Below are 14759 nucleotides of genomic sequence, written 5' to 3'. Positions count from 1 at the left end.
AAGACCTCTAAGGTGAGGTCAGGAGTCGGATCAGACGATGCCGTATCGCCAACAGACCGATCAGAGAGTGACATGAGGCCGACAGACGGATCAGCATAAACCGATTAACCGGTCAAACGACGTGGAGATGTACAAGTGTGGAGCGAGCTCCAGCAGCGAAGAATTTTTTTAAACTTACTACATTTTTCTGTCATTTTGTAAAACTGTATCATATTTTATTAATTTTGTGTATTCTAAATTAGTTCATAGAATTTTCAAAGTAAAGTAATAGTTTTTAAACTAAGGAGATAAAAGTCGGCGGTTTTTTTCGTTTATTTTTCTATATAGGGAGTTTTAAGCATTCTTACAAGTGTTAATGAGTAAAAATTAATGTTTTTTTTCGGAAAACCAAGCATAAATTCTTAAAGTACGAAGGGATGAAGAGGAAATGTGCCGCCTTTGTGGTAATTGTCTCTTATTTATTTTCTTCATTTCTCTCAAGCGAGTATAAATAGAAAAATCGCGTGATTTATTGGCTTTTAGTTGTTGCTGCGTAGCAGCAACTTAAGTAATTGCGGCTTTTCGCTGCATTTCGTTGTTAATGGTTTCAATCTTGTTTGTCAAGTTTATTTCGATTTTAGAACAGTTTTTGATTTTGGTTTAAACGTTCAGTTTTTAGCTTCTTTGATTCAAGTATTTTCGTCTTTTAAAAGAATTGATGATTCGATTTATTAGTTTTATGTTTTGCAGTAGCTTATCATCTTTTCGTTTCGCAATTTCATTGTAAATATAGTCATTATCACAGACTCGAACTATGTTTAAATTAGTATAAGTAACTGATTTATTAAACCTTTAGTAAATAGTAAGTAAGTCACATTAGTCTTTTTATCAACTATAATTTAAGCGTTGTCTTGGGGCATCTACTATACAAGTTAAAGCGCACGTTGCGTTATAAACCAGGCCCCTAACATTGTATAAGTAGAATAGCCCTGGTTAGCGACAGGGTGACTTAAGCACGAAGGGCCACTATTGCATGACGTCATTTTAGCACGGTGCGTCACTTTAGCACGTTGGATCATCTTTGCACGGCATCACTTTAGCACGATGGTTCAGTTTTGCACGACGTCAATTTATCACCAAGCGTCGTTTTTGGATCATTTCTTTGTCTTCTATTTTTGCTTGAAGCGTCTTTTATTAACATTTTTTTTTGGATAGAGCGTTGTTTTGCACAAACCATATCTTTTTAAACTTTTATTTGAAAATTATTCGATAATACATTTTCTAATTATAAATATTTAGAACTTTGTATTATGTAAAACACGTGTTTGAAAAATAATTAAAAAAATTAAACACGCATTAGATTCGTAAAAAAAATAATACACACAGTGCTAAAATAACGCCGTGCAAAAGTGACCCACCGTACTAAAGTGACGCCGTGCAAAAGTGACGCACCGTGCTAAGGTGACTCACCGTGCTGTATTTACGACCCGTGCTAAAGTGTCGCTGTGCCTTTCTGACAACTACTTAAAACTGGTTGTTATAATTTCTCACCTAGATTTAACTAATGAAATTAGAATACTTAATATTTATTTGCATATATTTAATTTTACTAAAAGTAATCCCTTAAGACAAGCCACATTACAATACTATTTTAAATTATTTTATTTTGTTTTACTTTGATTTATTTTTTCTATGTTTGTTTTACTTTAATGGACATGACATCCTGGACATGACATTAAACTGTATCCTGGTGTATGACTAGATAACCGAAAAGTTTTTTCGTGCACCAGGTTGTTGGACTAGACTCAAAGAAGTTTTAATCGGTTCATAAACAAACAATTGTTCCGTAAAAAGAAAGACTTTGATTATACTAGTGCATTTTTTACTTAAAATTACTTTGTTTTGATATATATATATTTTATTTTACAGTGTTTATTTGAAATAGTTTATAGTATTAGTCATAGTCTTATAAATGTACAAGTTTTGTTTTATTTAACTGTTTCAGTTGTACTTATGTGAAGAAAATTGAAGAATGATATTGAAAAGAATAGTTTTTACTAGTTTAATTTTTACTTAGTATAAACAAACAGATTTATTTTTATTTTTATTTTTCGATGGTCATAACTAAAATATGACAAAAAAAAAGTTTCTTAACAAAATTAATATAAAAACACTTACAAGCGTTAGTAAAAATTAGTATAACGACTCACTTGTAAATACCAGAAAACTGTATTAGACCAAACTTATTTTTTTCCAGATTAAAATAGTTAGTCAAATTTGCAAGTAGTTTCAAAATAATAAAAAACTTTTTCTTTGAAAACTTTTTTGTTCCATCCACAGCAAACTGAACGTTTAATAGATGTTCTTTACAACCTAGCAAATTAAAAAAGATAGTATTTGACTTAAAACAGTTTTTGTATGTTTCTTGTTACCTTTTTTTCCATTTGAATCAAGAAATTGTTTGTGGTTGTGCTCATCTTTAAAATAATATCTTTTAAATAATTAATACATTAATGCGTAAGTTTTTTTATATCTTTATAGAGTTTGATTAAACAAGTGCATTATTAAGTTAAGTTTAAAATTAGTATTATGTTTTTTTTTCTAACTGTATGTATAACACTTTTTTTTAAACGACGATATATATAAGAAAAAATCTTACTTATTGTATTTTTTTATACATACATTAGTCTCTAAATATAAAGAGAACGATATTACGTATTATTTTGGTTTAAAGTCTAAAAACAACTTTTGTAGTTAATAAAATTTATTTTATAATGACAAAGTTAAACAGTACTCTCTTTTTATTAAACTTAAACATATTTTTATGTATTAACAAGCTAACACACTTTAACGGAGCTCTGTAAAAGAATAAATACTGCAAGGAAAGAATAGAAACCACAGTAGGTGTTTATATATGTTTATGAAAAACAAGAGTAATAACTAAAGATTATTTTAGATTAAAAATTAAATATATAATAGGTATAATATATCTACTATAAAGCTATATAATATGTGTAGTATATAAATGTAAATTATGATAAAATTAAGTAATAAACAAAATGAAATGACAAATCAAAAAAATCCGACTTTTCAAAGAGAAAAACTATTTCGCATTGAAAGATTGCATCGATAAATTCTTCAATAAATGCATCGTTTAAAATTTCACATTCTAGGTGACCTAGATACCCAATATATTAGAAAAACGGAGCGACAACTGTTTGTCAGAATTAAAGAACATACTAAACCGACAAACAGTGCAGTATTCTCACATAAAGAACTATGTAAAAATTGTCAAAAATATAATATTATTTTCAATTGTTTTGATGTAATTAAATTTTGTAAAAATGAAATATTTTGTTACTAGTAGAGGCAATTATGATTTAAAAATTAAAAAACCAAAACTAAATCATCAATTAGGTCTTGATAACGGATCTAGAATTACACTTAACGTTTTTAAATAGTCAACTTTTGTTCTAGTTATCTTTTTTAGTTTTTGATTAACTTAATTAGTTTTATATTGTTTCTTTTTTAATTTTAGTTGTATTTTGTCTGATTAATTACTTTTGTGAGTATTTATTTTGTTTTGAAAAGGAAATTAGTTACATTTTGAAAGGGATGCAAAATACAATTGTTTATTTGACTTACTGCTCTGCTGCTGTGGCAATACATTATTTCTTTGTTACTTGTATTTTCTTGAGAACTTTTTATATCTCTGACAGTTTTGTTTAGAACTGGGCTGTGCCTACCCATTTTTGATTTATTGAACTGTAAGTTCACCACCTCTTTATGTCGTGTTTGAATTGCTGATTTTGATACTTAAAACAGCTGCCAAAGAAATTTCTAGAATGTAATTTCTCATAGTTGACCTGTTAGACAGGTTTCTTCTTTTTTCTTTGGTATGAGGATAGTTGATTTTGTTTATCAATACACGTGTTAAAGGAGTTTTTAGGATGTATTTGCCCATATGTAACTTGAAGATCTGGTAGTTAATTTTTTATTTGATAAGAGAACTATTATTTTGTTTTTGTTTCTTGAAACATCTGTCAAAAGAGTGTTAAGGATTTCTTTGATCATATAACTTGTTGGTCTGGCAGTTTATTTTTCTTTGGTAAGAGAACTGATGGCTTTGTTTTTTTTTTCTTGAAACATCTATCATCATTGTTTATTGAACGACAAAAAAAAGCGCTAAAAATGTTTGATCATAGGATCTGATTTAAAATAACATTTCGGTTATCTAGTCGCACACCACTTTGATACCTTTTAACGTCTTGTCCAGAAAAATCAAAAGAGTTATCAAAGGAGTTTTTTGGGTGTCTTTACTTATATCTAACTTGTTGGCTGGTAGTTTAATTCTTCTTTGGTAAAAGAACTGCTGATTTTGTTTCTTTAAATAATTACCTTGTCCAGCCCCACCTCTTGTTTTGCTCATGTCTAAATCACATGTTAATATCACATATCTTATGAACTCTTCAAAACCTAGAAACAGGCTACTGGATATCTTTTCCTTTGAATGTTATAAGGTGCAAAAAAAGAAGTTTCTGCAATGTTTCCTTATCTTCTAAATCAACAGGCCACTTTCTGAATTCAATGTTGAGGTTCTGGCTACGGACATAGTGGAGTTGTTTTTTTGGTAGTGACACCTGTGGTAAAACTCAACCTTTTCCAACTAAGATGCCTTTAAGCTTGTAAAGTTTCTATCTTTACTATCAGTATATAAGGTATAGGCCCTCATTTCTTGGTTAGGCCAAAACTCCCAAATTATCCAGTTATTTTCAGCTTCATTTAAAAAGGCCATGATCAGCCAAGCGTTTCTCAAAATATAAAGATTGTTGTTTTGAATCTTCAATATCAAAGGTAAATCTTTCTATCCATTTTAATCTTCTATCTTCAAAGTTTAAGTTTTGTACACCTTGCTGTTTTTTCATCATGGCACTATTGATATTTACTGAGTTAGAAGGTTCTAAAATTGACATTTCCTGAGTTAGCTAGAAGGTGCAATGTATAAGTCCGGTAACAAACTGTAACCCTAATGGCCTGTCTTTTGTATATAAAGCTAAGTTACTTTTTAAAGAATTAAATGCAAGAGCTACATATTTACAAATAGTTTAATCTTTTTAATGAACTAACAACAGCAATGAAAAATAAGAACATTTACAAAATTTGTTCAAAAACCAGCTTAAAATAAACAAAAACTCAATTAAAACATTAACCGCCAAAAATTTCCTAAAACTAAAATACAATTCAGAAACTAAAATATAATTTAATTAAAAAGGGCGAATTTGTTACAATTATACATTAATTCTTAATTTATCATATATTTAAAATATCTGTATAAGGTCCATGTAGTTATTATACCCGACTGTCCTTTCTAAAGTAATAATTACTTATCTCACTCAATATGTAATGTATAAGCAGTTTAAGTTGTGGTGCTTTTATGCACAGTGTTATAACTTAATTTATGGTCAGGGCTTTGAATGCTTAAAATCAAATTTAGTTTTGTGTTTTTGTGTCTTTCGGGTCTGTGTGTTAGTGGTTTTTAATTTAATTTGTTATTTCAAGTTTTATTTTAGTTTACTTGTATTATAATTCAGATTTAATCACTGTTAACGTTTTATAGATAAATACTACCCAAAATTTATATAGCTTTTTTTACTTTAAACTATAATTAAATGATAAGTATACAGCATTTCGTGGCATTTCAATTTAAATTTATTAATTTATTTACTAATTCAGTAACTAATATTTGTTGTTTAACTTCTTTTTTCTTATAATAGATAGATTTAATAACACATTTTCTTAACTTATTTATTTATTTCTTGTATACTTGAAATAATTATACAAAACATTTAAAATAAAGTGCCTGACCGTTTTTTTAGACATAAATAGAAATTATCTATATTGCAATGCAAAGTAAAAGACATTTTTAATTTTAATGTATAAAAACATAATATTGTCACACAATTGTTAAATATTTTTCGAATGTTTAATGATGGTTTAGTTTTATGAATTAGTGTTTCTTCAATTTTCACTTGAGTGCTTTATATTTTGATTTATTATTTTATTTTGTATTCAACTTTATTTTATCATAATTTGAAATATAATAATTTTAATTATTATATAGTTCTATAATAGTCAAATTTAACATTATATATTATTATCTGTCTTTAAACATTAATCAAAAATAATCTATTGTAATTATTCTTATTTCTAATAAACACATATACACACCTACTGTGGCTTCTATCCTTTCCTTACAATATTTATTCTTTTACAGAGCTCCGTTAAAGTGTGTTCCCTTGTTAACACTTAGAAACATGTGTTAGTTAAATAAAAAAGAGTACTGTTTAACTTATTTTTGACATATACTCTAGTGAAATTGTTTCGTTAGGATTTTTATTAGAAAAAGACCAACTTTAAATTTTGAATTGTTTAGTTTTGTATAAAGTTTTATTTACAAACACATTAGAAAAGCATGAAACAAAAAAACATAATTATATATAATAATTTGCAGCAGTTTAGAATTTGATAAATCTTTTTATACAAAATCAAAATACAACATTAACAAACCTTTTTAAAGTACAAAACTTATTTACTTCTCATAACATGCATTAGTAATTATTTTGTAAAACCTGTTTTTTATTTGAAACCTTAGTTATCACTTTTTGAAATCAAAACATACATAAAGTTTAAATTTACGGAATAGAAATTTATTTGAATTTAAGAAAGAGTTAAATATTTTTATCTAAAAATTTTTAAAAATATAACTTAATAAGTATCTTTTTTAGTCATTCTAATATATTTCCATAAGTTTCAGGAAAAAATACGCTACATAATTATTTGTGTTGACTATAAAGTATTGCTCAATTTACTGATTACGGAGCTAATTTAAATAATAAAAATTATATATATCATGTAAACAATATAATGAAAATTTAGTTAGCTGTTTTGTTAATTCTTTGACAACGTTAGATTTTTTTTCACCGAAACCGGTAACAAACAAAATAATAAATTAGCACGTTTGTTATCTTTTAAAAAATCGCTCAATATAAGCTAGAAAAATTGTAGAATTTTGATCATTGTAAAAAGCGTGTCAGGACATGAAACATATAAGTTTTTTAAGTGCCGATTAAATTGTAAATAAATAACTTTCTAACCTGCAGATAATTCATACTCCATTTGCGAAAAGGCTATCAAAATAAAAATGGGTAAGTTTGTCTCATAAAATTAGTCTATTGTGCTTAAATCTATATTAATCTTATTTTGCTTGATAGTTGTTTGTTTATGTACAACAAACAAAAGTTTTTCAAATACTCTATTAATGTTATTCGATTTTAATAAAAATTGTTACTAAATCACTAAATTTAAGGTATATAAATTGAAATAGTATAAAACTAATGACTTTTTGTTTTTAGCTCATTAGAATAATAAAAGTACCAAAGTTTATTTTTAAACTATTTCATATAGTTATTTGCCTTAACTAAAAAAGAATGCTCAATTTACTGGGATGTAAAGAGCTTATATAAATAGATTATTTATTTAGAAACTATTTATAAACTATTTCATATAAATAGTTTAAATTTTTTTTTTAGATATTTAATTAAAACGTATAAAAAAAGTCAATAAAGTGTTTATAAAGTGTAAATAGAACTTATTATACTTTTCGTATATTTTCAAGTTAGTCGATATTTATAAATATTGAAGAGTAATGAATGCTAAAATACTTTAAATTTTAGCCTAATAAATTTTCTTTATAAGTTTAGTTAAAGTAAATAAATACTTTAAAACATAAGTTCAAAATATAAATGAAAAAAACACGTTAAATACAAATAAAAGAATAAACTAAAGATGTAATATTTCTTATATGAAACAACTTATTGAGAAGTTAATATAATTCATACAAGCATAATAAAAGACTGAAGCCTAGAGTTTAAGTAATTAAAAATTTAGATATAATAAAATAAGTCTTCTGTAAATTTTAAAACTTTATAAGATAAAGCCCTAAACATCCCCGTTTTTGTTACCCATATTAAAATAACTTTTTGTGCTTGTATACTTAAGTTGTTTTTATCTTTCTGTTTACTTTTTGTAACACTTACCCATGCACTTAGCTAGCTTTCGTTGCGGTAAAACAGCTTCGTTGATTTTAAATATACGATTTACTAGTTCTTTGTTATACTCTTCTATATTTTCAGTAATAGATTCATAGTTTTTCCAACTATTTGAGTTTTCGATTAATTTTTTGAACTTGACTTGACTTCTAACTATTCTTTGATGAAATTCTTCTAATAGTCTATTTATATAGAAAAAAATTGTTATATAAATTTTAGTTTCATAATAAAAATCTTAAGAAAACTGTAGTAAAAATAAAACTTAGTTTTCAAAAAAATAACATTTAAATTTATGAGGGTTTTTTAACTCATAAGTATTTTATCTATTCCTAAATTTTGTTTCATCATTTAAAAATTATATAGTCTAATTCGATTTCTAACAATTTAAATATCTAAATAGCTGTTAGTGCTAAGTCGTGGACAAGACTTTAAAAGGTATCCAAGTGGTGTGCGACTCGATAACCGAAAGGTTTTTTCGTGCACCAGGTCCTAAGACCAAATGCTTTTATCGCTTTTTTTGTCGTTAAATAAACACTTTTGCTATCATTTAATTTAATTAAACACTTTTTTTGAGCATTATTTCTTTAATAAAAATCTATAGTAGCTTGTAAACCGTTTAACTTGGAGAATAAGAATTTTCATTTGTAAGTTTTTCTAGAAAAAAAATTAAATTGATTTTTTATTGCTTTAGTTTAATTTTTCTAAACAACTAAATAACTTTTTTTTTGTATAAAAGTTATAGATCTACCGGATATTGACTTTTAAAAGGTGTCTGTGTAACAATTTTTTTTGTAATTTTTGTAACAAGTTCCTGCCACAAGTGTTTGTCATACGTTAGCGGTAGAAAGTTCTTACTGTGTTTTGTAAGCAATATGGTTTTTGATGTGTTTACCAGTTTTTAAGTTTGTTTTTTTTTGTGTTGGAAGTTTGTTGAATTGAAATATTTTTGTATTTGAAATTACAAAATTACTAATTAATAAAATTCTATTTTCACATACAATGATTAATAATATTTATAACTCTTTTTAGTCAGATAAACTAAGGAGTTAAGAGTTAAACGCTCAAATGGTGACCCGAATTCTAACAGGGACATGGAACCTTGAAATGCTACAGAAGTAGAAATGCTCAACTCTTAAAACTTAAAAACGTTAAAGGTGTCATGATGGCAGACCACATAGCCTCTACTTCTAGAGGATTAACAAGAACTTTAGAAGATAAAGTAAGAAAGTCAAGGTTGATAAACCAAGAACTGGAAAGACAAAAAGCGGCTAGAACATTAGAAGAGGAACTACAGCTGCTGAAGGACAGAAATTAATGATTAACCAGGCAGGTAGATCAGAATAAACAGGTAAGGGAGAAAATTATGACGAGTCAGGAACAAAACAGGTTTGTCATCAGACAAAATCTTGCTGAACTAAATTCTTCAGCCAGAGATACTAGCTCTAACACCCTGAGACCAACAGTTTACCAAAAAGAATGCGAGAATGTTCGAAGCATGCACCTTGAATCAACTAGCTTGGGAAATGAGAAACTCAGGTGTTTGAAGTATTTTAAATTTCAAGTCGAGGTTAAAAAACCCAGTTTTTATTTTACTTTTAAGAAAGAATGACCGGCCATTACATTGTTGACAACGGAGAAAAATACTGGGTGCTTTGTGATTTCTAACCAAACAATGACATGTCACACTATATATTTTGCACTGTGCCTAAAGATAGGAACTTTAGAAGCTTACATACCTCAAGGAAAAACATGTAGTTTTACCACGGGTCTGACTGTCAATAAAACAACTCTACACTGTCAGTTGATGCGACCTTAACACAGAGGTTAGCAGATGGATGATGGAATTAGAAAATTAAGAAGTATTATACAAGTTTCTTAATTTACACCTAATACCAAACCACTTAAAAACAGACTATCAAGTAGCCTTCCATTGGGGTCAGTATATTTTAAACGGTGTGATACTTGTGACGGATATATGAGTAAAACAAAGGATACGGCAAGAGAAGTTAAGTATTTCAACTAACCACAACGATACAGAAGTTGCCATTTCAACGCCAGCTCAACAAGTCAATTATGGGTATAAACAACCTAGAAAATCGTTTGGAAACACCCCATTTCAAAATTATGTTAACAGGTTTTGTAAAAAATGATCTAGATCAAACAGTTTATTTTAAAACAAAGCATATAAATATTGGTCATAACCATGACTACAACAATATTGAATTGAAAGTAACATCCATCATATAAATGGTTACAAGCAAAACCAATATACTTCCTACCTAAAGATATTGACAAAGTTGTTTAAAAGTTTTTGTTTAGAACCACAAAAATCTTTCAGTTAGTACGCTTATAAAGTAACCAGCAGTGAAACAACAAAAAAACAGTTACGAAAAAAAATTGGAATTACTGGCTAAGTTGTGTGGTTTAATGTTCGCAAGGGTTACGTTTTTATTCATTGTTAATAAATAGTGATCTACCAAATCCGAATCCGAGTCTTATTTTCAAATTAGGCTTCGACCGAATCCGAATATTGTTTTCTAATTAGGATTTGACTGAATCCGCGGTTAAAGAAAATAAGCGGTTAAAGAAATATATGATTTAAAGATAAATAACAATTAAAGATCTCAACTAATTGCTAAATAGAATAAAATAACTTCATTTTGTTTAAAATTTTGTTGTCATAAAATTTTTTCACTTTAAAAAATAGAACATCAAATAAAATAAAAATCTATTGAAAATAAACTTTGACTTTATTATTAACAATTTTTTTTTAGAACATTGTTTCAAATTAAAATATTAAAATTTTTGAATTTATAACATATATGTCATAAATAAAAATTATCAACTAAATATGTAAAAAAAATATTAACATAAAAGTATATAAGTAAAAGTATGCAAGCATCTGCTTTAATGTTTCATACAATATTTGGATTTTTTTTCTTTTTATAAATAGTTGACCTTTATATGAAAATTGTTAAAAATCACAACCTTATTATAACTAAGATTTTATATATTAACTAACAGGCTTTCCAAAAAATACACAATAACATGATAACATTTTTTAGATAGAAAAAATAAATAAAATAAAATATGTAAGTCCTACAATCCTTGTCACAAGTTATTTATAACACAATTAAATACAAAATCAATATTATCTAAATGGAGACTGAACACCGTATTAACCAAACAAAAGATGCTTTATTAATAACATGGCCTTTGTAAAGTAGACCTCTCTACTAAAAAATCTACAATTTTATCATTAAAATATATTTCATAAGTTTTCAACAACACCTTAATAGAGATATTTAGAAAAAAGTTCTGGTAAGGCCTAAGCTATGCAGATAAGATCTCACTGAACTGAGGTGACCTAAGGAAAACCATACTAAAATGAAATAAATTAAATTACCTACATGCATATTTATTATTTATATTCTCGTAAGAGAAAATCTAAAAAAATATTTGAAACGAAATAGGTTCACGAGCAAACATAAAAGACTAATCACTTGATCACTAATAATATAATGAATAAGTAAGAGCGGTTATCCAAAAAGCTGAGATTAAACGCCTAAACTATGTACTTAATTTAAACTGGGAGTCTAACAAAAACTATTCATCATAGATTTTATACTAAGTGCAAAACTTTAAATCAAAGTTGAGAAGGCTTTTATAGGTGTGAAAAAGCACTGTTTTATCAACGCAAGCGTGAAATCATTAATTATTTCTACATTTCATTCAATTTTTGACAAACAATTTAGAAAAATTTAAAAAGTTTGAAGTGGTCTACCGGATCCGAAATTTCGGATTTGGCCGAATCCAAGTCTTATTTTGAAATCAGGATTCGGCCGAATTCGAGTTTGAGTCCAAAACTTCAGTATATGCAATTTTATTTATAATTTTTCTTGTTCATTCTACAACCAATATATTTAAAAAACTATACAACGGTTAAAAAGTTTATTGTAAAAAAAATAAATATAAGCTAAAGTTAAATTTTTCAAAACTAAATAAACAAAGCAAAAAAAGAATAGCTTCAAATGAAAAAGGATTAATTCAAAAGTTATGTTATTTTCCAATTTCATTTTTTTTCACTATCCTAAAAACATTAATTGCGTTCAACCTGCTGTAGTTTTTTTTACAACCTTGATTAATGCTTTTTTTAATTACACTTACTTTAAATATCTAATTTGCTTTATAGAGTATATTTTTAGTTTACAGATTTTTTCGACCTATGGTTCATTTTTAGCTTCTTAGTTGATAAGTAGTTATTTTTTAATTTAATTTACGTTTTTTTTTTGATATCCATATTGTTATCTGTATTACAAACTTTTTATAACCTTTTCAAAAAATCAAATTTTGTTACGTAAAGTCTATCTAAGGATTTTTAAAATGTTAACAATCGTATGAGTTTAGCTAAAACCGAAATTCAAGGTCATTCTATTTGTTTTAGAAACGTCATTTGAGTAGTTAATAATTAATATGAAAAATTTTGAGATGTTTTATATTATTTTTGCACCTTAAAACTTGCCGCTTTACAAACGTTGATCTTCTATTGGTCTTAGAAACTTTCAGTGGTGGACTATTACCTATTGTTCTTCGGTCAATTGATCTCTGACTTGCAAATTTGCTGTCAACATAGACTCCATTCTTCATTCCTAAATTTGCATATCTCACCATCCATTGTTTCTAACTATACAGCTTTAACTGTGCCTAAGCCCACACAGCAGAATTATGCGAAACACGATGACTGCTAGCGATCCAAGACATAGACGACTTCATTATTGGTAAGTACTTTATAGGACGTGTGTAAATAAAGGTTGATGAGCAAACGCTCAACATCCAGAACAAGATCAGCAACCAAGAAATCACCAACAAGGTTAAGACTGTACTTTTCGCCATTCTTCCAAGAGGTATCAGATGCCAACAATTTTCTTAAGTTACAGCTCTTTCACCCAGGAGTTGTATAGCGTTTTCCTAGACTTTTCACAGCCATGTTCAAGAAAAAGGTTTTTTATGCATTGGTGTATTAGAGAAAGTATGGATGAAATGGATGTCACTGAGGTATGAATTAATTGTTAAGATAATACTAAGATGCCACAGCTGAAGAAGAATGGAGGCCGAGACGGTCAGGAGAGCAAGAGAAAGCCAGAAGAAGCAAAAGTTTAGTCTGAAAAAAGACGGAAAACACTATATTTTCTAGCTTTCATAACTTCGTCATTTAACGACTGAGTATACTAAGTATTTATAAATATTTTGAGTTTTTTTTTTGATAACTTGTTGTGTATATAACGAAAAATTATAGTATTAACTGTGTGTATTTATAAATATATTTAAGTTATTTTTTAGTAAATTAAGTAACAGAAGCCCCTCTAAAGGTCTTCAGTTTGAAGACTAGAGGTGGGAAAATGTAACAAAAAGTCTTTTGCTGTTTTAAAAATATATTCCTGCAACACACATTTGTCACAAATTGGCACTAGAGAGTTGAATCATTTATTGTGGGCATTATGTTTTTCGAGTTGTTGACTAGTAATTTGTCTGTTTGAAATTCCTTGATATAATTTTTTAAACAAAGGTGCCACATACTTAGAATACTTAAATATACACTCAGGATATTCTGAAACTTATGAAAATCTCAGGATAGTATAAATTAAAAAAAACTCACAATGACTCAAGCCAGTTTAGTTTTTTTAATAAAAACTCAGGATAGTTTTAAGATTTCTGAATATATTAATCCAATTTATTTATAGATTTTGATTAAGATCTAGTTTCAATATTTGTTGTTCTATAAGCAGTTTTGTTGACTAACCTAATTTTTATTTATTTTGTGAAGGTAAAATGATATTTTTAAGAAAACGAAAAACTCAGGATAAGTAAGGTCACTCAGGATAATTTTTTTTTACTAACAATGTGGCAGCCCTGTTTTGAACACATTATTTAGTACTACAAAGTATATAACTACTCAAATACTAGTTATACATTAAAAGTATTAAAAGATGTATAGTTATTTTTGATATGAGTCAGGTTAACTCACGAAAAAAACCTTAAAAGTTCAAAGCGTTTAGCCAATAAAAGTAGCAAACCCTCCTAATTAAAGGTAGCGCCCAAAACCGGGCTGGGGCTATTAAATTTTGACCTGGTCGGATCCTACCATTATGTATTCGCCAGATCACTAAACTTACTTTACTTGTTCCAGCTCATTTCAGTGTTTTTTAAACTTGAATTGTAATTTGGTTGAATAGAAAATTCGAGAGTAAATTTGTTTACAGCTCTTTAGCGCGTTGCTAGTAGAAAAGAAATGAATTTATACTATTGTATATCACAGCTTTAAATCTAAAAAGTTACTAATATTCTTTAAAATAAAAAAATTCCGCAATGCAATCTTGTATATATTCTGAAATATAGTTTTTTCATCTAGTGAATTGTACAGGCAAAAGCGTAATTAATTTCTTCCAAAGACCGGCGAAAAGCTTTTATTTTTCGACAACATCTTGAAAAGATTAGATTATATTTTTTAGTTTAATTTAGTATAGTAAAGATGTCTTTTGCATTTTAAGTTCGTTTTATAACTTTTAACAGTTGCTTAAGTAAATATTAAATAGTCTTAAAAGCTTAATTAAAAATTGAGCTTAAAATATATTACTGTTGTATTTCCTTATTTATTTGAGGATCTTACTGTTA

General features: G+C 27.3%; 1 protein-coding gene across 1 annotated transcript in view; it reads right to left on the bottom strand.

Annotated features, from left to right (window-relative positions):
- Positions 1-14759, bottom strand: part of LOC145843955 (uncharacterized) — a 67346-nt gene that overhangs the window by 18929 nt on the left and 33658 nt on the right. Inside the window, exons 7-10 of the mRNA XM_082951242.1 lie at positions 8076-8269; positions 7134-7166; positions 2412-2456; positions 2190-2352 (exon numbers count right to left, since the gene is read on the bottom strand). Of these exons, the coding sequence (XP_082807368.1) occupies positions 2190-2352; positions 2412-2456; positions 7134-7166; positions 8076-8269 (435 nt within the window). The remainder of the gene's footprint in view (positions 1-2189; positions 2353-2411; positions 2457-7133; positions 7167-8075; positions 8270-14759) is intronic.

The sequence above is a fragment of the Thalia democratica genome, chromosome 9 (assembly GCF_965202585.1).
Source record: "Thalia democratica chromosome 9, ktThaDemo2.hap1.1, whole genome shotgun sequence".
NCBI lineage: Eukaryota > Metazoa > Chordata > Thaliacea > Salpida > Salpidae > Thalia > Thalia democratica.
Note: the sequence above shows the minus strand (reverse complement) of the source record. Positions and strands in the feature narration are given on the sequence as shown.